This window comes from Mustela putorius, unplaced genomic scaffold (assembly GCF_011764305.1).
Source record: "Mustela putorius furo isolate JIRA1106 unplaced genomic scaffold, ASM1176430v1.1 tig00000139_pilon_pilon_pilon, whole genome shotgun sequence".
NCBI classification, from domain to species: domain Eukaryota; kingdom Metazoa; phylum Chordata; class Mammalia; order Carnivora; family Mustelidae; genus Mustela; species Mustela putorius.
Genome location: NW_025421293.1, coordinates 1,849,913 through 1,874,558, shown reverse-complemented (window position 1 = coordinate 1,874,558; position 24,646 = coordinate 1,849,913). Strand labels below are relative to the sequence as shown.

General features: G+C 52.5%; 1 protein-coding gene across 1 annotated transcript in view; it reads left to right on the top strand.

Moving 5' to 3' along the window:
* Window positions 1–24,646, top strand: part of GALNT17 (polypeptide N-acetylgalactosaminyltransferase 17) — a 419,652-nt gene that overhangs the window by 305,224 nt on the left and 89,782 nt on the right. The window contains exon 6 of the mRNA XM_004761697.3: window positions 7,778–7,895. Coding sequence (XP_004761754.1) covers window positions 7,778–7,895 — 118 coding nt within the window. The remainder of the gene's footprint in view (window positions 1–7,777; window positions 7,896–24,646) is intronic.

Here is a 24,646-nt window from a genome sequence, read left to right as displayed (position 1 = left end):
TCTCCTTCCAGAACATTTTCCTCGCCGCGAATGGAAACGCGGTACCCCCTCCCTACGACCCCGGACGACCACTGAGCTGCTGCCTATCTCTGTGGACTTGCCCGTTCTGGATATTTTACGTAGATAGAGTCACGCACTCTGTGACTCTCTGGCTTTTGTCACTTTGTGTCATGTTTTTGCGGTTCACCCACGGTGCAGGATGTCTTAGCACTTTATTCCTTCTTACGGCTGAGTGGTATTCCGTCGTGTCGATAATCTATGTCTGGCTTATCCGTTCGTCCATTGGGGGGCCTTTGGGTTTTTTCCACCTTCTGGCTCTCGCGAACGGTCTTGCTGTGAACATGCGTGTGCAGGTGGGAGTGGGCATGCCTGCTTCCAGTTACTCTGAGTGTAGAGCGGGGAACGTGGCTGGAGCAGGGGCGGCAAGACGAGGAGGTCAGAGAAGCCCCAGGAACACGGACGGTCTAGAGGGAGCCCAGTGAGCTCGAGTGAGACCCTAACTTTTGCTCCAAAGGAAATGGGGAATCATTGGCAGGTTTGCAGCAGAGGCCTACCCTGATCTGATTTATAGTTTAGTAGAAGGTTCTGGAGGCTGTGTTGAGAGTTCACGGAAGGAGAGTAAGGCTGGAAGCAGACGCCACTTGGGAGGCCACTGCAGTTACTCGTAGCACAATGGCGATGGCCTGCCCTCGACGGTGGCAGTGGAGGTGGTGAAGGCCATCAGATCCCAGCTGGGTCTTGAAGGGGGGGCCTGAGGAATTTCAGACAGATCGGCACCAAGGCAACACCAGAGTTTTTACCCCAATATTTTGGAAGAATGGAGCTGGCATTACCTGAGATAGCAAAGACAGAGCGTGGGGCAGGTTTGCGTGGGAAGAGGTTGAACACCCCATTCCGGCCGTGTTGGCGTGTTGGCGAGAGCTCTTAGACACGACGCAGATGCCGAACAGGCAGTCGGATATACCAGTCTGGGATCCGGAGGAAGGATGAAGACTGGAATGTAAATTTGGAAGCTGCTAGAATAGAAATGTTGCCGAAAGCCACGAGAGCAAAGAAGAGTGCCAGGGAGTGAGTGCGGCTGTGGAGAAGACCCACGGGCTGTGCCTGGAGTCCTCCCGCCTGGAGCACCAGACAGCAGAGCAAGAGTCAACGGGACGGCTGGGGGCGGCTGTGGAGGAGACCCACGGGCTGTGTCCGGAGTCCTCCCGCCTGGAGCACCAGACAGCAGAGCAAGAGTCAACGGGACGGCTGGGGGCAGCCGGGACAGCCGGGCCGGGGCAGGTGTGGCGCCCTGCACGCCTGTAGAGGTCCTGCTTCCAAGGCAAGGGAATGGGGCGCTGGGTCAGCTGCCCCTGGGAGGGCGCCCGTGATGAGGACCGAGCCTTGCACGTGGCACTCAGGACGCGTCATCTCTGACCTCGACAAACACGCGTGCTTGCAGGGGAGCAGCGAGGGTGAGAGAGAGCCTGGTGGAGGGGGTTAGGGGGAGATCCGGAGAGAGGCATCGGAGGCCCGGGCAGAGACAGTGCTTTAAAGGGGTTTTGCGGTAGGGGACCATTAAACGAGGAGGGGGTGACCGTGGGGCGCGTGGTGGGGACGGAGATCGTAGGCTCTGTGGGCTGCTACGCATGGCCGGCCCCGGAGGCGGGCCAGTAACGCGCAGTAACGCGCAGTGTTATTCTAAAAGGCACCCGGGAGTTTTCTTTTTCCGGCAGATCAAGAGGTCAGTGCCATTGAGCAGACGGTTTGTTACGGTTCCCAAGAGGAGGCATGTGCCGCTGGGCAGGGCCATCTGAGGAAGCCCCCGGGTTGGTCAGGAGGCTGGAAGAGTGAGGGGAGGCATAGGAAGGAGTCTCCGCTGTGGGTTTTTTTTCCGGGAAGGAATGGGCAAGGCCGGGGAGGCTTGGGATGGGCTGGCTGGGGGCATTTTGGCAAGCTCAGGGGTTGGGGGGAATCAGGGCTGTCCCCAGTCGTCTGGCTCCTGGCTGTGCGATGATCAGGACAAAGAGGTATTGCCTCCTGGAGCACAGGACCCAGCTAGGGGCTAAGTGTGGTCTCTGGGGTGGCCAGTTTGCGTCGGAGAGGCAGTGCTCCCTGGCGGGTCTTGTGCTGTCTCCAAGAACTGGACGGCCCCGGCACGGGCCGCCTGTCCCCAGCGGGCAAGGCCCGAGATGCCAAAGCGTGATGAACACGAGGCCTGGAGAAGACACTTGATGCAGGCGTGTCTAGGGGAGGGGCGTCGCCGGCGCGGGGTCTCGAGTAACTACAGAGGACAGTGAGTGACAGCGCAAAGCCGAGTAGATGTGGGAACCGGGGACATTCGATTCTGTTTGCCGCCTTCCAGCAGAGCAGGAAGCAGGGTCGTCCGTGGAGAGCTGGAGAGGGAGGAGGACGTGTGGCAGGGCCCCTAGGTCTGCGGGGAGGAGTGACTCGGGCCCTGTAAGGAAGGAAGGGCAGCACGGAGACCCGGAGGCTCACAGCCCTGCGTTGAAAGCAAGACCAGCCCGCAGGGTGGTGACCTGCGTCTCTAACTCCGTCAGCGGGAGTTCCAGCTGTGGGTAGGCAGGGTCTGCGTGAGGGTTTGCCAACCGAGGACGACAAAAGGGGAAGGAACCGGGACATCCTTGCAACAGCCGTTGTGGCTTTACACTGGGGAGGGAAGGGGTGCGCGGGGCCAGTCGGGGTCCCGGTGAGTGACAAGACTGTGGCCCCCGGGCTTAAGGAACCGAGCTGCAAAGATGGGCCGTGGGGATGGGGACGCGGCGCTCTCGGTCACGAAGCGATGAGATTTGTTTTAAGGCGTATTTTCTTTAGGGTAGGTATCGCAGTTTTTCGTACCATAAAAATTAATATTTTTTTCCAGAAAGAAAGGTGTTTTGAAGGTTGGGTAGGATTCGCGTAGATGGAGGCGGTCTCGGGGACGACGTTTCAGAAGAAGGGGGACAGGCATAGATTGGGACGGGCTTTCTGAACAACCACAGCCCAGAGCCGCCGCGGAATCCGGGGGCGACACGGCCGGGAAAGTGCTGAGGGGGAGCCTGTCCCTCACTGAAGAGAGGGTGGGGAGCCTGTGAAGAGTTTGGGGGGTACCTAGACCCCACACGGGCCCGTTGGCACTCCGAGGTGAGGAAGCCTGGACACGGGGAAGGTTCTCCCTGTGGTGGAGATTCTCCTGCGTCTCCCCCCAGCTGGGCTGCGGTGCGCGTCGCATATATTGTGCGAAACAGAAACAATAAAAGTGATTATTTTTAATTTCTTTCCTTCTCCTCTGTAATAGAGCTATTAGACTTTGGCAGATCCCTTAATATGATTATCGTTTTTGAATGATTTTGAATGGAAATGTTTGCAGTAACGGTGCTAACCGCCGTGCGGTTTGAGGAACGAGGCTGTAGGCTCCCGTTCCGGGGTCTCAGCAGTCCCAGGAGCCGGCGGCAGGGCAGGGGGTGGGGAGACTGGCCGGGAAGCGGGGGCCAGTGCCTGGCTGAGGCCGGGTCTGGCCAACCCTGTCCCCTCTGTGTGGCCGTCAGGGCAAGCCGGCTGGTCGTGCCGGAGACCCACTCCTCCCCGAGCAGAGAGGCTTCTCACCAGTCGGGTCGGATAGTTCCAGAAGGTGAAGCCGTCTTCCCCTGACCAGCAGAACTGCTGGCTGGCCTAGCCGGGGCGGCGGGGGGGACCCGTGCTTTAGTTCAGTCTCCGCATTCCCCGGTTCTGCACAGCCGCCTCCGGGACCCTGGGGCCGCGGAGCCCTGCTCTTGTGTTCAGGGTTCAGCAGGAAGGCCCCTCCCGGGGCCAGTCTCCAGGCCGGTGCCGGCCTCTCTTTGCTACTGTCCCTGTCAGGGGCCACCTCAAGAGAGAGCCGAGACACGGAACGGTGCGTTCCTCCTTCTTGACACTGTGGCCGGGGTTTCCTGCGGCCTTTAGGGGACCTTCTCGCAGGCCACCAACAGGAATGGTCACCAGTTTGTCCCGCGTCCTCCGTGCTGTGGCCTGTTCTGGTGAGGGGCCCTAGGGGACCGCTCCGTGCCGTGGTGAAGAGTCCGAGGGCTCCCGGGAGGGAACCCAGTTGAATGTGCTAGACTGACCAGCACAGGGAGGACCCGGGGCGGCTCCTGCTGTGAATTCGTCTGCTCGCCACTGCAGGCGAAAACCTCACCCCGATCCAGCCGGTTCTGCTGGAATACCACGCCGCTTGACAGGCCCGGATGCTTCCCGAAGGGCGATCCCAGAGGGGTCTGGAAGGAGCAGGCAGCCGGTCCGCCCTCCTTGACGGGGAAAGCTTTGTGCTCCGAAGCCCCGCCCCTGCTCTCCCGTCCCCTTCAGCCTCCACCCTTCCTCCCCGTCCCTCCCCTCCTCTCCCATGTCTCCTCCTCCACGCCCCCCCCACCCCCCCCACCCCCGGCCGGCCTGAGTTGCAGGACCTCCCTGCTGTCCTGGGTTCCGGCCAGCTCAGCCAGTGTGTCCCTGAGACATCGCGGAGCCCAGGGGCCGTCCCCCGGCTCTGTTACTTCCCCTCATTTGTCCCCGGTAGGCAGCCTGCTCTGGGCCAGCAGGGCCCCAGCTCCCGGGGGGACCTTCTCTGCCCTCGGGCACCTGGCCCGTGGAGGGCAGATGCCTCCGCAGGACGGATCTGCTGGTCCAGACCCAAGTTCCCGAGCCCGGTCCCCGGAAACCTGGTTGCGTGGTTCTGGGCCGCAGTCAGGAGGCTGCGCTTTCTCCAGGCCGTCCTGGAGATGCTGGTGCGGATGGGCCCCGAGCCCGTCTCCGGGAAACACCCTTCATCCCAGCCACCCCTCCGAGAGTGTGTGCGGCCTGCCCCTGCCGTCTGCCCCTGCCATGGGACGGCCTCAGCCTCGCTTGCCCGAGAGGGGCTGGAAAGCACAGTGTCTGGGGCAGGACCTTAACCACGCGCAAATGTCACTGTGGGGAATTTCCGGGTGCTGAGCATGGGCTGTCGGGATGGTTCCGGCGCACCTTTCCGGACGGGCTCAGCACTGGCCCTCCAGAAAACCGAGGTGCTCCTTGTGCTGCCCCGTCCCCTCCTCCACACGTCCCTGTCCCCTCCCGAGGCTGGCCGGGCCCCGGTGCCGAGCTCCCCCAGAATGACGCTCCCCTGCCGTTGGCTCCGCCGGCTGCGTGAGGCCGCACCGTCCCTCCCCCGAGCACGAGGAGGGAGCGCGTGTTCTCATCACCGCTTGCGAAGAACAGAGACGTATTGCACCGGTTTCAGTCAAGGAGAGAACACCAAGACTCGGGGGCTCCTGCATGACCTCGGGGGGCAGAGGCAGAGCTGGGCCTGTCAGCCGATGAGAGGCCCGGTCACCCGGCTGCCCCTCACCACGGCCTCCCCCCAGCACCGTGCACCTGCTTCCTTCCTTGGCACAATCGTGCCCTTGCACACGGGGCCGAGGTAGCCTCCCCAAAATGGCGCCCTGAGCCCTACAGATGAAGGACGCCATGTGGCTCTCGCTTCCAGAATCCTCCCAACTCCAAGTTTCAGGAAAAACAGGATTCGCTTGACCCAGTTTGGGTCTGATGCTCATTCCTGGTTCCGTTGGTCGAGGCTGGGCCGGGGGTGGGAGGTGGTGAGCTCACACCGTGCTTTTCCGTGCTAGGGTCAGCCGCCTGTCTCTGAGGGCCGCAGGGCTGGGAGGAGAGGGTCGTCAGGCCGAGTGCCTCCCCTCCCTGGTGTGGCCCGGGCGACTCCTGTGGAGGGCCGCCCCCCCGTGTCCGGGGCTGTGACTGTACGGGATTTCTGGAGAAAACACTACGGGTGGGCTTCCCAGCGACAGGGCCGGGGAGCCGTCTTCGTTGAGCCCTGCTCTGTGCACTTCTCTGCACAGCGATACTCGGTATCCAGAACATTCCGTTAACATCATGCAAGTGTGGGTCTCCGTGGCAGCGCCGGTGTTCAGACTGCTGCCGTCAGTGCCGGGCACGGGTGTTTCCAGTGTGTCCCTCCGCTCCGTCCTGCGTGGGGCCGAGGACTCCAGATCAGGGGCTGACGAGGCTCTGACGTGGAGGGTCACGGTGCAGCTCGAGGGAGTTTCACCCCATGAACCGCTTCCTGCAGGCCCCAGGCGGGTGTCCCTGGCTTCTGTCTCTTCTCCCCAGAAAGCATCTCACTGGCATTTCTGGCCGTCGGCAGCTGGGGCACGGGCTCCTGCAGGAAGCCTTCTCGGGAGCGCTGAGTGGACCGGAGTCTGGGGGTGCTGAGCCCCCCCCGCCCCGGCGACTCAGGGCGCCCGATCTCCGCGGCCTTGGTCTGACTCGGCTGCTGTCCCTCCTCAGAAATGCACGCGGCCGGGCTTCAGGTTCAGGCGGGTTCGTCCTTGAGGCTTTGCTTCGGGGGGGTTTTGCCCCCGGTGTTCACTGAGCCAACTTGTGCGTGTGGCCCGCGTGCGGCTGGAAGAGATCATCACGGCTTCACGTATCCAAGACTGAAGTGTTCGTTGTTGTCTCCGGACTCACTGGTCGCAGGCCACCCTGCCGGTTCTTATAATTATTTTAAGTTTCTGTGTGTTTATTTGTCAGAGAGAGAGCAGGGGAGTGGCGGGGGGTGGCAGGCAGAGGGAGAAGCAGTCTTCCCACCGAGCAGCTGAGCAGGGAGCCCGACGCGGGGCTCAATCCTGGGGTCACGACCCGAGCCGCAGGCAGACGCTTGATGCACTGGGCCACGCGGGCACCCGCTGCCAGGACTTGTCTTTCCCGCGTGGCACCCTCCGCGGCAGGCTGGGGCGGTGTGTCCCCAGGCGCTGCAGGTCTCCTGGATGAGTCGTCTCCCGTCTCGGTCCTCACGTCTGCGCTTCTCTGCGACTGTCCCGGAGGCTCATCGCATCACATGGCTGTTGCCGGACGTGCCATGAGAACCGGCCCGTGTTTGCAGACCCCACGGGTCACAGGAGACCGTCCCGTGTAAGCTCCCAGAAGCCCGGCTACCGCTAGATGCCCCGGGAGCGTGTGCGGGCACGAGATGGGAACTTCGGGACGTGCCTCGATGGGCCGGAGTGAAACTCCGCACCTGTCGGGGTGGGGCCTGCCGAGGGGCTGCGGCATGTCCCCTTAGTGGCTTTGGCTCCTCCTTTCTTTTTTTTTTTAGGTTTTATTTGTTTATTTGACAGACAGAGATCACAAGCAGGCAGAGAGGCAGGCAGAGAGAGAGGAGGAAGCAGGCTCCCTGCTGAGCAGAGAGCCCGATGCGGGACTGGATCCCAGGACCCTGGGATCACGACCTGAGCCAAAGGCAGAGGCTTTAACCCACTGAGCCACCCAGGCGCCCCGGCTCCTCCTTTTTTTTAAAAAAAATTGATAATTAAATAATTTTTTAAAAATTGATAATTGGCAAGTGGGTGTAACCTGTTGACTTGCGACGTTTCCTACGCCGTGTGACGGCCGCCGCCGCGCGCCGCTAACACCTTCCCTCACATAATGGTGTTTCCTGGGAACTGAAGGCGTTTAGGAGCTGGTCTCCCAGCTTGAAGAACGGGGTGCGGTCTCCTGGCGATGGTGACCTTGCTGTGCGCGTGACCTCCAGAGCGCACGGACCTTCACACTGTACATTCAGACCCCGCGACCAGCATCCCCCGGCCCCCGGCCCCAAAGCCCCGGTAGCCAGCCTCCTCCTCCGTTTCTCTGAGTCCGGCTCTTCTAGACGAGAACATTCAGTGCTCGTCTCTCTGACTCCGCACGGCCCGCGGGGGCTGCAGACCGGCGGATTTTCTTCCTCCCGCGGCGGAGACGTAGGTCCATCAGCGACTCTAACCTCTCCTCTCCCCTGCAGGACGCCCGCCATGATTGGCTGCTCCTTCGTGGTCAACAGGAAGTTCTTCGGGGAAATCGGTCTGCTGGACCCTGGGATGGATGTGTACGGGGGAGAAAACATCGAGCTCGGAATCAAGGTTTGTGCGCAGCATCCCTGCCTCCTGCTCTGTGCTCGTCTGTGAGCCGAGCCGCCTGGTCATCCTTCATGTGTATTTAAAGTTTCCTTAGCTGGCGAGCGGCAGAAGCAGTCACCCGTCCCCATTCCTGAAAATGTGCTGGTGGCTTGTCACCCTCTTTAGGCAGGGGGACTCTGGGCTTTCCCTTCGGCATAGGTTGAACCATGTTTCATGCTTCGGTGACCCACACTGAATTCCCTGAGCCAGGAAGTTCGGTTCCCATTTCCACCCAGCTCTGTCCAGCTTTTCTTCTTTCCGTAATGTGTTCTTCACAGTAGCGCATCTCCGTCGTGAGTATTTCCACGGTCTGCGTTGTGGCGATTTGTGTGCATCAGGGAATCGTTAAGAGGCCGGAAGCGAGAAGGACCCTACCTGTGGGACCCTTCCTTTAGAAATGCTTCCAAGAAGGCGGACGGGGACGGGGAAGGATGAAGCCGCAGGACGGTCGTCTCGCTGGGCCCTCAGCCCGGGTCGGCGTCACGGTTAGAGGGCGTGTAGGTGGCTGACCCTCCCCGCGGGCTTGCACTGCACGGGTTCAGTCACATGCAGAACGGACAGTGTCCTAAATGTATTTTCTCTGCCTTATGGTCTCCTTAATCACGTGTTTTTCTCTAGCTTACTCGACCGTAAGAACACAGTACGTGACACAACACAGAAAATACGCGCTCATCGGCTCTTTACGGTATCGCTGAGGCTTCCGGTCCGCAGCCGTAGGCTCGGAGTAGTTGAGTTGTTGGAAAGTCAAGAGTTACACGTGGATTTCTGACTGCACACAGGTGGTCAGCGCCCTAAGCCCCCGTGTTGTCCAGGGGTCCGTTGTCCTGTGTTCTGCTTAAGATTGTGTTTGAAGACATGAATGTCGGGGTAGAAGAAAACGCAAGTCGGCCACATTGATGCATCCCAACCTCGTTGTTATAGAGTTGAGATAAATCAACCGTAGCCAGGAGTTGGCGCAGGGGCAGGGGAGTGCCTTGAAGACCCAGTAAGCACTTCACTGGTACGTCTTGTCCACACCACAAAGGGTGGGTGCTGGGGAGACCCCCAGCTGGGGCCTCTGTGTCCGCTGCCCTTTTTCCTGAACCTTTGCATTCCCGAGCCCCAGGCTTGTTGGAAGCCACTCAGGACACAGCTGTAGGGTTAAAATTCACTGAATTTCTTTTGCCTCCCTCCGCCACGCCGTGTTTCTGTCCACTCCGGCCGACCCCCAGTGCCGATCGCCCTCCCTAAGCAAGGCTGCTGCTTTGGCGTCCTGTCTCGCTCGTGGATCCCTCCCTCGCGGCTCCGTCCCTTCCGTCAGCCCCTCTTCGACCCTTGAGCCCCATTGTGGAATGAGAGGCATCGTGCCTGCGATGGCCCTCAGGGCCGCACGAGCGGAAGGGGACAGGGAGGCCGGCCCCCGCCTCCTCACGTCGCTCCCTGCCGAGGACGGCCGGCCCTTCCGCTGTTCTCAGTGTCAGGCCCGGCTCTTTCCTGGATGGGATTTGCATAGGGTTCTTTGTAAAGCCCCGTAATTAAAAAGCCCGTGCGTATGTTATTATAGGGAAGATACGTGTCGTTCGTCCGTTTGGAATTGAACAGAAGGAGAAGGTCTGGACCCGGCGTATTGAACTTGGCCTGTAACTTGGTCCCCACATCGCTCTCTCCTCCGTCTGGGTCCTTGTGCTGTTCTGCTGCCTTCTCTTTTCTCCGAGCTCTCCTGACCTCCGGCACGCCACAGAACCCGCGTAGTTATTGTGAGTGTTGGTTTTCTCCACCCTGCCCTCACGGATCGCAAGCTTTCGGGGCCCAGATCTTTGACGTGTGCCCCTCTGTGTCCCAAGCGTGTAGAGCCGTGCTCGGCCCGGGCTCCTTGGGTGCCCGTTACTACATTCATGCCTGAGGGAGCGTCTGTGGGTGCCTGTGAGAGCTCCGGGCAGCCGCCTGGGAGGGGGGCAGCTCACGGAAGCCCCGTGTGGGCAGAGGGACATTCTGTTTGTTCAGAGCGGAGAGACTTGGAGGTCTCTGTCTGCTGTTAGAAGGAAGCCCGTGAGGAGTAAGACGTCACCACAGAGGAGGGGACCGCATGACGGAGGCGCTCTGCCCCGTGGAGCCAGGGGCACCGGTCGGGTCCCGGGCTGCAGGGTCACGAGAGGCTCCCAGATTCGGCTGCCGTTGCCCACTGGGTTCCAGGGAAGACGGAGGCCGCGATGGCAGAATCCAGCGCCGAGGCTCGCTGAGACGTCAGTCTCCCCGCACTCGCAAGGACGCTTGCTTTGCCGCGTCTGGGATCCTGCTGCGGTCTGTGCGTGGAGCGCCGCCGGGCCCGGTGCGGATGGGGGTGACGGTCCTGTGTGGCGGCCCCTGCATGAAGGGGGGCCGGGGCCCCATCGGCTTCCATCCCGAAGCAGAGCCTGGCAGAGCACTGCCCGTGTGCCACCGGCCGGCCCGGAGCCTAGCGCGTTCTGCTGCGCAGGGGCCTTTCGAGCCGGCCGGAGCGGGTGGTTCAGGGACACCGACCCCGGCCCCAGCCCCGGCTTCCCTTCCGCTCCCGGCTGTGGGAGCTTCCGACGGGTCAGCGGCCGGTCCCTGACCAGCCACATCAGCCTCTTCTGCGAACTGGTCACAACGCAGACTCTCGGGCCCCGTTTCCCACCTACTGAATCGGATGCTCTGGGCTGCGGTTCCGTGACTTGTATTTTAACAAGCGTCCCGGGTGATTCTGTCGCACACCCAGGCTTGAGAGCCACCGGTCTGCAGCCCGGCCTCAGCCTGCCTCCTGGCAAGGACACACCTTTCCTCAGAGAGCAGGTCAGGTGAGGATCCACGGCTTTCAGGGCCTTCCTGGGGTGTCGCTCACAGCCACCGCAGGCCCACGGGGCTCTTCTCCCTCTGCCCGGCCCACACAGCCCGGGTCCCCTCGGTGTCAGCACCCACCTTCCTCATGACCTTCACGGGCAGGTGTACGGACCAGGGGACTGCAGGGTTTCTGATGACGGGGCTCCCTCTGTGTGAAGGAATCCACATGTTACAACTGGGTTGGTTCTTTCATTCTGTGCTGTTTCGTGCCACTCAGAGGACACGTTAGATGAATAATAAATACATTGTCAAGAAAGCCATCCCCGCTGCTTGAAAAAACCCAGAACTTTGTTTAATACACACACACACATACACACAATTTTCATATAGCGTCCACATATGCAGTTATGCAAACTAACCTATAAGAAATTATGCACAATTGGGGTGCTTGGGTGCTCAGTGGGTTAAGCATCTGCCTTCAGCTCAGGTCATGATCCAGGGTCCTGAGATCGAGCCCAACGTGGGGCTCCCTGCTCACTGGGGGGTCTGCTTCTCCCACTCCCTCTGCCCTTCCCCCCACCCATGCTCGCGCTCTCTCTCTCTCTCTCTCTCTCAACTAAATAAAACCTTTTTTTAAAAGAAGAAATGACCCCAAATCAAATGTTTTAGTTATGTAGGGAGATTCTAATATGAGAACACTATCTTTGTGGATTTTTTTCACCAAGAAACGGGTCCATCTGCAGTCTTTCTAACTCATCTTTGACATTTTTTGTTACTTTTTATTTCCATCCTCAGTGAGTAAAGATGTGTCACAAGAATAAGAATGCAAAGTCTTACTGTGGTTTGGGGAAAAACACCAGCGGGGTTGACTCCTGGGCCGTTGCTCGGGTGAAAGGCAGCTTCCCTGTGACCAGAACAGTGCGTGCGGGCGTGGGGAGTTGGGCTCGTCAGGGCTGAGAAAATAAATGAGATCAGAAATGAGAGGTTTCATCTTGTTCTGACTGACATTAATCAGAAACTGTTAAAAGGCGTATCATTGTAACGTGTCCAAATGGGAAGAGAGGAAAAAAATTCTCCAAGGAGAGCAGACCAGATAGATTACTCTATCTGGGGTGGGGTAAAATCACATGCCTTCAGACCTCTCTAGTCTAGCAACTTCTCCAGGGAGAAGCGACGCTGTCTTTTCTGGAGCCTTGTAGAAAAGGGCGGCACCAGGTCTGCCGAATCCTGTCAGGCAGATGTGCCTAAAGACGGACAAGAGAAGGACGTTATGAGGCCCTCAGACTCTCAGAAAACCTCTTGGCGTGATCAGGTACCTCAGGACTGCGTGTGCACGTTTTAGGAACTATTTGTGAGACCGATGATGCGAGACGCAGGTCTGCAAACTTGAGCGCGTGGGGAGGCACCAGGTGGTTACCCTCTTGCCCACTCGAGCCCCGGGACCTTCCCCTCAGCGCAGCTCCACGACAGTGGCTGCTGAGTTTCAGACTCATGTCATGCTGCGCGACGACGGGCAAAGGGTGTGCGTGTTTGAATTTGCTCAGAGTGACAGTATGTGCATAAATGGCAGAGTTTGATCTGGCTGCGGCAGTGGCTGTTTGCATAGTGCCTGGTGTCCCTGGGCCACACCGTTTTCCTAAGGGGTTTGGATGCCATTCTCATGACCCAGGCGGGCCCCAGGGTGGCATCCCTGCCGTCTTGCCCAGCCCGGGACACTCGAGTCCATGACCCTGGAAGCCTGCAGGGTTCCCCAACCTACCCAGGCTACCCTCACTGTTCCTGAGCCAGATCAGGAATGACGGCAGCAGATCTGAAGAGTGGCCTCCTTTACAGGGTCATTGAGCAGTTACAGGCTGTCTGGGGTCGCCAAGCCCCAGCCCCCCACATGAACGTGGAACGTCCCACTCACGCTGGTCTCAGTGTGGGTGAAAGTCTCAGTTTTTCTTCCCACCTTGCCTCTTGTCTCTGTGAAGCTGGTGGTATAATTCAGCCCAACTCTGAAGTCCTGAGAACTGGGAGCTGATGTACAGACGGTCCCAGGCTGCGTCCGAAAGTCTGAGGACAACGAGTGCTAATGTCTGAGGGCAGGAGAAGGTGGATGTTTTGGGTCAAGACCAGCTGGGACTGGTGTCATGACCCCCCACCCCAGCCACTTCTCCATCCATGCGGGACGCGTCTTCCAGCACCCCTCTTTGCCGTCAGAAGTCCCCCTGCCCTCTCTGAGACCCTTGCTATCCAGAGCTCTGATATCCAGAAGCTTCTGTGACTTTCATCTTCCATTTGGAATTGTTGGGCTCGTCTCTCCCATCTGGTGGATGTTGTGATTTGGATAAACGTGTGGGGAGAGAAACCAGACCACCAGCTCTGTTCAGTTACCCTACTCTTTAGATTATATGAGTCTTTGGTTCTCCCTCCCCTACAGGCATGGGTGTCTGGCCGTGTGAAAATCTTCCTTGTGCAGGATTCGAGTATGTCTGTGATCACATTCAGGAGGAAGCTCCAGGTCATTTGGGGATAGGGTTGGCCTTGGGGTTTCACGTAATGGTCTTTGATCAAGATGCATTTGTTATAGGTGGCCAGCAGTTCCAAAAGCCTGGAATGCTTTTGAATAGAAAGGGGGCATGTTGAGTGCCTTCTGTGCTCTAGCAGGATGTCACTGGGGCACCACAGTGACTGACATAGCTTCTGCTTCCATGAAATTTATGGTCAGGCACAAAAACAGTTCCGTAACTACGAGTGTGATCAGTCTGAAAAGACAGGCTTGGAGGAGGCTGTGGGAGAATCTGACAAGGGAATATGACTTAGCCTGGGGAGCTGGGAAGAGCCTCCCTAAGGGAATGATGTTTCAGGCTTTAAAAATAAAGTGAATTTAAATAGGCAGAGAAGGTGTGGGTGTGGAGTGTGGGAGTAAGGCTGTTTCAGGAAGCTACAGTTCGATGACACGAGTAAGTCCTAGCGATCCCCTGTGTACTTCCACCTCTGCCAACAGGGTGGATCTTATGTTGTGCTTTTTTATTGATTGTTTTATTGAGATATAACTGACACACATCCCTGTGTAAACTTAAGTTGTGCAGCGTTAGAATTATACATATCGTGACAGGATGACTGCGGCAAGTTTAGTTAGCATCTCCTATAATGAGAAAGTGAAAAAAAAATCCCTTGTGATGAGAGCTCTGGGGATTTACTCCCTTAACAACTTTCATACAAATCCTAGAGCAGCGTTAACGGTGGTCCCATGCTGTACGTGACCTCCCTAATGCACGCACCTCTGTCCGTGGAAGTTCGTACCTTCACCTGCTTTCTCCTCCTCCCCGGTCCCTGCCTCGGCTGACCACAAATCTGATCTTTTGTCCTTAGAGCTTGTTTGTTTTTAGATTTTGCATACCAGTGAGATCATGCAACATTTGCCTTTCTCTGACCTGCGTCACATCCTGCTCTCAAGGCATTTAATGCTCTCATGTTGCCACAAATGGCAGGATTTCCTCATTTTTCATGGCTGAACAATATTCCATTATGTGTATGTGATTTGGTTACCTGTTGATGAATACTTGGGTGATTTCCGTGTCCTGGCTATTGTAAGCAATGCCTCTATGAACATGGACGGGCAGACATCTCCTGAAGTTAGCATTTTCGTTTCCTTTGGGTATTTTCCCCAAAGTGGAACTGCCGGATCATTGGGTAGTTCGATTCTTCATTTTCTGGGGCCCCTCCATCCTTTTCCTTACTGGGCTCACTCATTTACATTCCTACCAGCGGTGCAGAAGGGATCCTTTTTCTTGTCTTCTTGGTGATGAGCATTTTAACGGGCATGAGGTGACCGGTTCTTGTGGTTTCATCTCCCTAAGGACTAGTGATGTGGATCGCCACTTCATGTCCGTGTTGGCCTTTCCTGTGTCTTCTTCGGAGACATGTCTGTTGAGGTCGTTTGCCTCCTTACTGACTTTTTTCCTTTTGAGTCGTGTCAGTTCTTAATAAATTTGGAGGTTAACCCCTCATGAGATATGTAGTTTGCAAATATTGTTCCCATCCCTAAGTTGTCTTTTCACTTTGTTGATGGTTTATTTTGCCATACAGAAGCTTTTAGTTAGATACGGTCCCACTCGTTCATTTCCTGTGGTGTTGCTGGTGCTTTCGATGTCCAAGAAATCATCACCAAGACCCATGTCAAGGAACTTCTTTTCTGTTTTCTTCTAGAAGTTTCACGGCTCCAGGTCTTACATTTAAGTCTTTAACCCATTTTGCATTAATTTTGTGAGGGGTGTAAGGCAGGGGTCTAGTTTCTTTCTGTTACGTGTGAGTATCTGATTTTCCCAGCACCATTTGTTTAAGAGACTGTCTTCTCTCTTTGGAGTGCTCTTGCCTCCCCTGTCCAGTACTAGTTGATCGTGTATGTGGGGTTCATTTCTGGGTTCGTTTCTGGGCTCCCAGTCTGTTCCGTAGATCGTCTGTCTGCTTTTATGCCTCTGTCACACAATTTGATTGCTGTGGTTTTATAGTAAAGCTTGAAATCAGGAAACGTGATGCTCTCTCTTTGTATTTTCTTCTCGGGATGGCTTTGGCTACTTGGGGCCTTTTGTAGTTTCATATAAATTTTAGAATTGTTTTTTGTACTTTTGCAAAAAATACCCTGGGAATCTTGATAGATATTACACTGAATCTATAGCTGGTTTCTGGTAGTATGAATATTTTAACAGTACGAATTCTTTCAATCCATGAACATGGGATATATTTTCATTTGTCTGTGTCTTCACTCGTTTCCTTCATCAGTGTCTCACAGGTTTCAGAGTAGAGGTCTTTCACTGCCTTGGTTAAGTTTATTCCTAAGTATTTTATTGTTTTGATGCTGTTGTAAATGGGATCATTTTCTTTATTTCTTTTTTCAGATAACTCATTGTTAGTGTAGAGCAATGCTACTGATTTTTATATAATTTTGTATCCTGGAACTTTACTGAGTTCATTGATTAGATCTCACAGTTTTTTGACGGAGTCTTTATATTTTTTCTATATAAAATCATGTCATCTGCAAATAGGGAAATTTTTACTACTTCCATTTCAATTTTGATGCCTTGTATCTCTGTTTCCTGACTGATGGCTCAGGCAAGGCCTGTGGTGATGGTCCCACAGGTGTGTGCATATCCTCAAACTCATCAAGGTGTATGCGTTAAATGAGGACAGCTTGTTGTATGTCAGTCATATCTCAATAAACTGCCTCAACAGAGAGAAGTATTTCAGGCAGAGAGAATGGTATGTGCAAAGGATTGGAATTCTGAGAGGGAAATATTCTGGAAACTGCAAGAGTTCTAGATGTCTGGAACAGAGAAAGGAAGAGGGAAACAGGTTGGATGTGGTTGGGGCTTGGGTTATGGAGGACTTGTAAACAAGAACTTGGCTTTTCCCTAAGGAACAGTGTGCACACTTTGAAAAATAAAAGATATATATATGTATATGTATATATATATACACATACGTGTATGTATATATAGATAATATATTATACACACCCACAGATGTGTGTGTGTGTGTGTGAGTGTGTGTGTAGTCCTATGTACCCATCACCAAGCTCCTTTGAAGAGTTTTAAGGGAAGTGAGGTTATCTGGCTTTTCCTTTTTTTAAAAATCAAGGATCATTACGACTACCACATGGAAAGTGGGTTATAAAGCTGAGGAGACTCCGAGGAGGGAAGCCTTAGTGAGAGAACGTGCACTGTGGTTGGGACAGTGGAAGAGACATGGACAGATTCAGGAAGTCGGAGAGACAGTGTATGAGGGAGACTGAGTGAATGAATGGAACGGCGGGAAATGGGAGGTCAAGGCCAACTGGCACATTAGTAGCTTGAGCAACTGAGCGAAGCTGGTGCTGCTCTGAGGTAAGGAAACCACTGGAGGACGTTTGGGAGAAGGTTCAGTCTCTGAAACACCCAAGTGTATCCAGCCCGCAGTTGGCTGTGTAGGGACTGAGCGGAGGAGAGAGGCCCAGGCCTGAAGTAGGCTGCGGCATCTTTGGTCCATAGATGATACCTGAAGTCTTGAGAGGGAAGAGGTTGTGTAGAGAAAGGGGAGAAAGGACAAGACAGAAGTCCGGAGAAGGCACCATTTCAGGTGTGAGAGGAGCGACGGAGGGGGGCTGAGAAGAAGTGGGCCAGAGTAAGAGCGAAGCCAAGAGAGTGAGCTCGCGGCAGCGGAGAGAGGAGCATAGGGGGGTGCACGACGTGGGTCCTTCAGGAGGCGCGGAGAGGAGGGGTGGAGACGAGCGCCATTCGGGGGTGACTTACCAGCCCCTGCCCGGTGACTGGACATGAGGAAGGAATGCGGAGTGGGTGGGAAGGAAGCGTCCCGACTTCCCCAGCCGCTGGGCAGGCTCGCTTAGTGAGCGCTGGCACGGAGGAGGGTGTAGGGGACTCGAGGAGCTCCATTTCAAAAACACTGGGGCCGAGGAGTAGCAGTTCCCTGTGACCTGGCAGTGGGATGTCAGAGAGAAGACAGGAGTAGGACGGAGTCCCAGCCGGGAGCGCGAGGAGGCCGAGGGTTCCAGGGCAAGGCTGGGTGTTCACTCGTCCACTCGGGCTCCGCCGGACTCTGGTGCCGAGGGCTCGGAGTGACTTCAGCGAGCAAGGGCATGGGGACTCCTTTTATGGTTCGAGCCAGCGGCCTATGGAAGAGTTAGGAAACTAGCATTATTGTTATTACTATTACTGTTTAATCAAAATATAATTAACATGCACTTTACTCCCCTGTGTCTATTCCGTCCGCCCCGCCACTCGCCTTCCCTCGGGCAACCACCAGGCTGTCCTCTGTGTCTGAGAGTCTTGGTTTTTGTTTGTCTCTTTTTTTATTTTTGTTTGTTTTGTTTTATAAATTCTACATTTGCATGAAATCATATGGTGTTTGTGTTTCTCTGACCTTTCGCTCAGCGTCCTACCGTCCAGTCACCCGTGTCGTTGCCTACTGAATGGGAGGAGCTATTGTCCGATGACGTGCCCAGTAGAGGCTGCCGTCCACAGCCTATAAAGAGCCTAGACAACTCAATACCAAAAAAGCAAATAATCTGATTAAAAATGAGCAGAGGACCTGAATGGACGTTTTCCAAAGAAGACATACAGATGGCCAACAGACACTTGAAAAGATTTTTTTTTAACCGAGAACACTTCATCTCTTTTGCTGCTTATTTTTGGGAAAAGATTTTAGTTTTTTAAAATATGTTTAGAATTTTGATAGCTCTGCTTCCTGCTTCAGTTGCACGCAAGTACGTGAGTTTCCTGGCTGCCCGTCCAGCCCCACTGTGTTCTATTCGTTTCTATGACACTTCCCGAAAGGAGAGGGTGAGGTTCCCCCAAAGTCCCATCAGAACAGCAGCTGATGAGCCACCCACCTGTGGAGACTGAAAACCCGCAGTGACAGCTTCCTTTTCTAGCCCTCACTGCTAAGGAATGTTCTCACCAAAGGGCAGAATGGTGCTTTGTAGGACATGGAAAGAGCAAGAGGAAGTTAATTTGAACTGTTCGTGGCATTAGATAGCAGGGCCATTTTGCTCTCTTTATTAAAAGGTATTGCCCTCCCCTTAAAGACAGAATAAACTCATATATGTAGAATGTGAAAAAACACACAAACGTGTGCACACGCACGCACACACACACACACACACAGACCCCCACACCACACAAATCTTGCTCAAGAGACCTTCCACGGACAGCCGGTGTGTGACGTCAGTCGCGGAATAAAATGGCCTCCACAGAGATCCCAAAACTCGTGAGCGCTGACTTCGGGTGGCCTGGGAATCCCACCCTGAGTGCACGAGGGCTTTGATTACTTTGTCTCTTGCCATTTCTCCCCCTCTCACTTTTCGGAGAATGAAGAATTCAGTCATCCCATTTTATGTTAATTTCTTGTATTTTAATCCAACATTTTATTATGGAGAATTTGAAACATACACCAAAACAGAACAGTCTAAGGAATCCAAATGTACTAATCGTTAGTCTCAACAAACATCAGCATTTTACTACGTGTTCTCCAGCTACGACCCCTCAGCGTTCCAAAAGCACATCCCCAGACGGCCTGCCGTCCAGCTGTAAAAACTGTAGGACGTGTTGCCAACGTATAAAGGCTTTCTCCAGCGTAGGCACAACATACACTTACACTTGGTAAAATTCAATACCCAGACCATGTTTCTCAAAAACATTTCTCAAAATTCTGTGCGATCTCGCTGTCCATACTTGTGCACGCGCACACACACACACACGCACACGCATGTACAGTTGCTTTCTTCAAATAAGGATCCAAACATCATCCACACATCGTGTTTGGCTCATGGGTTTCTTAAATGCCTTTTGATCTGTAACATCCCCCACCGTTACTATTCTCACGCCATTCGTTGTTGAAGACCCCGAATCATTGTCCAGTGAAGTTTTGCACAATCTGGATTCTGAGTGGATTGCTTCTTCTTGATGTCTTTGGTGCATCCCTTCTACTCATGCTCTCTGTGCTGAGCTGTAGCCCCCCCCTTATCTGCAGTGGCACTTCCTAGGGATTCCTCTACTCACGGTCCACGGTGGTCCAGAAGGAGGTGATCCTCCTGACTTACTGCCCTCAGGAGGTCCGTAGCAGCCTGACGCTACGTCACCGTGCCCTGCACCACTCGTCTCACGTTATCTCATCACGTGGGCATCTTAGATCTCACGTCATCACAGGAAGGAAGGACGAGTGCAGGACAGTCAGATATTTTGAGAAAGAGAGAGACCATGCTTACATAGCTTTAGTACAGGGTATGATAATTGTTCAATTTTATGAGTAGTTATTCTTGTTAATCTCTTAACTGTGCCTAATTTTTAAATTAAACCTCTTCATAGGTATGTTTGCATAGAACAAAAACACAGTCTATCCAGGGTTCAGTACAATCTGCAATTTCAGGCACCCACGGAAGATCTTGGACTATATCCCCTGGGGACAAGGGAGAAGAGCCACTGTAATGAGTCTCCTGGGTCTACTGTAATCAGACCCGGACGTTCACTGGACTTGGCTCCCTTCCTTCTTCCCTCCCACCTTCCCGTCTGTCCTTCCCAGCGAGAGTACATCCGGTCGGCTGCACACCTCCTGTCACATCCCGTCAGGAGACACGCAGCATCTGGTGTTTCACGCTTCGTGAGGGTAAGTTTCCGCAGCGGGTTCATGTGTCGTCAGCCGGACTCGTCCATTACAGAAGTTCCTCATCAACCTTGCCCTGAAGGATTTCGCAGCCACCAATGATCATTGCCTGGACCCATTATTTCATTAAGGCCTACGAAGTGGTGATTTTTGAGCTCTACATTAATTCTGCATTTATAAGCTGGAACTCACCTATTAGAAGGGAACTTCCCCTCATCAACTATGTGGATACTCTGAAATACAGTTCAAGCGGGGAAGGCGGGATAAATGCTTAATTCTTTCCTTTCATTCAAACACTTCTAGAAAAACGAATTGTTGCCATGGCCACCTCCAGAGATGACCAGTGAGGTCTTTCCCCCTAGTAATATTATGGACTCACAGGTTTTTTTGGAAATGGGTATTTTATGTGTCTAAATCCGTGACAGTCATTATTGATTCGTTTGCCTGCTCTGTAAGAGTTTTTGTTGAGGTATTATTCAGTACCGTAAAGGACACAGGGTTTTGGTCTTCAGTGTGACCGATTCCGGTTATACGCATCCCCATCGTCACCTCCCAAAACACGACGTGAACCTTTCTGTCGCCTGAAAACTCCCTCTCGGCCCCTCTGCTATCCTTTCCCGCCACTACCGCACTCCACCCTTTCCAGACAAGCATTTTCTGATTTCTGATGACTTGTTTCTGCCTTAGAGCTTCACATAAAGGGAATCATGTCCCAGATACTTTACTCTTCCGGCACAAGTGACGTGTTTCGCGTTCCTCCTCCTCGCTGTGTGTCAGCAACTCCTCTTTCTTACTGCTGAGACGTGCGCTACTGTGTGAGTATAGGATAGATTTGTTCATTCATTTTCCTGCTGAAGGAATAGTTGGGTGCTTTCCAGTTTGCAACTGTTAGGAGTATTCATGGAAAAGTCATTTTTGGACATATGTTTTGGTTTCTCTTGGGTAAATACCTTGAGATCGAATAGCTAGAACATGGGGAAGACGTATGTTTAATTTTTTAAGAAACCATCAAATGGGTCTCCAAAGTATCCTTTTCTTCTCTCGCCAGCATTGGGAGAGTCCCAGGGGTCTGGTGTCTTTACCTGTATTTGAGATGGTCAGTATTTCTTTTAACAAATCTTGTAGGTTTGAAGTGGTACCTCTGTGTTGTTTCAATTTCTATTTCCTTCATGGCCGATGACACTGAGTACATTTTCTTGCGCTTTTTGGATAATCTGTATATCTTGTTTTTTTTTTTTTAAATTTGAATGCAATTAGCCAACATACAGTACATCATTAGTTTCAGATGTAGTATTCAACAATTTATCAGTTGCCTATAACGACCGGTGTGCTCATGTCACATGCCCGCCTTAATCGACTTTTGCCCATTTTTAAAATACTGTGTGATTTTGTTGTTGACTTTTAGAGATTCATGATGTGTATACTGGATACTATTTTCATAGATACCTACTATGAATATTTTTCTCCAGTATATGGCTTGTCTATCCATCTTTTCCTGTTTTCTTCTAGAAGCTTTATGGGTTCTAGCTTTTACCTGTAGGTCTTCAATCCATAAAGCCCCTACGGAAAATGTAAGAGCATATACTGAGGTAGGCAGGACTGTTTCAGAATGGACACAAGAGACTTCATCAAAATTTAAAATTTCAGCTAATCAAAGTATAGCGTTAAAACTGTGTAAGCACATCAACACGCTGGGGAAAATATTCAGTGTGTATGTCTGACCAAGGAACTTCATCCCAGTTATATATGATAAATCCTAAAAGTCAGGAATAAAGAAGTAGCAAGAGATTTGAATACCCACTTCACAGAGCTTTCTTGCTTTCTGTCATAAGAGGTTTTGGTCTCATTTGTGTATTTCCTATCCCTGACTTAGGATCAGCCATTTCTCCAAGAAGTCCTAGTTCCTTCTGATGGGAAACAGTTAAACTTCAGAGACCAAAGTCTCTTCAGTCAGGGTGCCTGTTGCTCTTGGATTGTCCCTATGTTGCTTTTTCACTAGCAAAGCTAGGTCATATTGAGCTTTGTGGACAGATAAATGCATATCATTATTGCACACTAACATTTCTGTTTTGAGTTTGTGATTACAGGATTTTTACTTCTTTGATTTTATACTTATCTTTTACTGAAAGACTAGGTTCCTACAACAGAATTTCTTCTTTGCATGATTTTACAACTGTGCAAATAATGGTCCCAAAGTAAGGATGCTGACTACCTAGTTAATGAGATCTAATACTTCCGTGTGGTCTGTCTTATCCTCAAGATGAATTCCGCTGCAGCTAGGTAGTCATCGCACTATGATTCAGTCATTTGAAGTGATTTTCTCTGTACGGTTATATCACGTTCTTGATACAGGATGTTAGAGCTATGTAGCAATGGACAATGAAGCTCACTTTCTTCTCCCTGTTGGAGTTTACAAGTCAGGTGATTAAAATCATGTAACCTAAAGTTTTGGCTTTAAAAAATTTCTTAGAGCAATTTTAGGTTCAGAGTAAAACTGACAGAAGAGTACAGAGATTTTCTGTACCCCACTGCCCCCCCCACATAGAGCCTCTCCCATTACCCGCATCCCGGACCAGAGTGGTACATTTGTTACACTGGGTGAGCCTGTGCTGATCTGTCATTGGTACCCGAAGTTACTGTTTACTCTTGGTGTATGTCTTACGGGTTTGGACAAATGCACACTGACGTGTACCCATCAGTCAGCACCCGACAGAGTATTTTCGTTGTCCTGAAAACCCTCTTTGTTCTCTCCCTGTTCATCCTTCACCCCAACCCCAAGCAACCACTGATCTTTTTACTTTGTTTCATGGTCGTTCCTTTTTCAGAACGTCATGTAGTTGGATTGGCGCACTGTATCGCCTTTTCAGATTGGTGTCTCTCCCTCAGCAATATGCACCAGGCTTTGGCGCACTGTATCGCCTTTTCAGATTGGTGTCTCTCCCTCAGCAATATGCATCCAGGCTTTCTACTCTACTCATCTTTACATGGCTTCATGGTGCAGCTGCATACGAGTCCCTTGTCCTGATGTACCACAATTTACTTATCCATTTACCTACTGAGATACCTCTTGGTTGCTTCCAAGTTTTGACAGTTATGAATAAAACTGCCGTAAACATCCATGGGAAATTTGGGCAGTACCATAGGTCATAGCAATGTACACAAATATTTCTTTTTAAATGTATCCAACTTTATTCACTTTGATTTCTTTTTTTACATTTTTTATTTTTTATTAACATATCATGTATTATTAGCCCCAGGGGTACAGGTCTGTGAATCACCAGATTTATACACTTCACAGCACTCACCATAGCACGTACCTTCTGCACCAAACACTTTTTATGTCTACTTCTGACCTCCCGTTTTATTTTATTTTATTTTAATTATTATGTTCAATTAGTCAACATGCAGTCCCTCATTAGCTTCTGATGTAGTGTTCAACGACTCATGAGTTGTGTAAAACACCTAGTGCTCATCACAACACATGTCCTTCTTAAAACCCATCACCCAGAAGAGATTTTATTTGAGAGAGAGAGTGCGAGAGGCATAGGGAGAGTGACGAGCAGGCTCACGCTGGCTCCAGGGCTTCATCTCTCAGCCCTTCATTGTGGCTTAGCTTCTGGATCTGATCAGGTGGAGCCTCAGTAATTATTGTTGTTGTTGTTGTTGTTGCTAAAACATTGGGGGAAAAAATCAAGAACTGCCAGGCATAAGAGTAAAATAATCCCTCTCTCCCCCAAAGCATGCGGTTGATTGTCAAAGCTAAATTAAATTATCACATACCGAAACTAAGCCAGGGAGGAGACATAGCCCCTAGAGGGGCTCAAACGGCCCCCAGAGCTCTAAAAAGTGGGAAGAGCGCATGGCCGTCATCAGGTGCGTGGAGGGAGCAGGGAACAGAAGGGAGAAGAGCTCGCAGGCCTGTCTGTGTCTTTCTTCGTGTGGTACTTTTGCCCTCACAGTCTAGACTGGGTGCTTGAGAAGAGAAGCAAGTGCATAGTGAGTTCGAGGATGGTTCCCACAGCTGCCATTAAATTGACACCGGTGGGGCGCTTGGGTGGCTCAATGGGTTAAGCCTCTCCCTTCGACTCAGGTCATGATCTCAGGGTCCTGGGATGGAGCCTGCTTCCTCCTCTTCCTCTGCCTGCCTCTGCCTCCTTGTGATCTCTCTCTCTGTGTCAAATAAATAAATAAATTTAAAAAAAAAATAAATTGACACAGGAGAGGGAGGCACGTCAAAATAACATCTACTGTTGACTGGCACGAACATTGTGCTCAACACTTTATAAACAAAAGATTATTCAGTCCTCCTGGCAGTCCTGTGAATCAGTCACCATCGATTCCATTTTACAGATGATATGAGGATTGGCAGAAGCCAAGTGATTTGTCAGAGATCTTGGAGCTAATCAACAGAAGAGCCAGGACGCGACCCCAGTCTGCCTGACTCTAGAGCCCCCTGGGGCTTTGCTCATCTGCTACCTGGTGTCCTCATGCATCCTGGACACCTCAGCCTCCGGGTAGCTGTGCAAACTGCAAATGACGCACGGTGTCATCACAGAGTAGGTGCTCGTACAGAAGACAGATCATAGAGTAATTCCATTTGTAGTAGATGCGATGTTCATAATTCCGATGTAGACACACAGATAGATCTCAGGCCCATACACCTATTTTATGTAATGCGCCATCTCGTATATAGAGAAGGGTAGTTAGATAATAAACAAAAATGTGTTTGAAACAGCATGAAATTGGATTTTCCCATCCATAAATTGTGTTATATTTATGTCTAAGTTATAGTTCAAGAA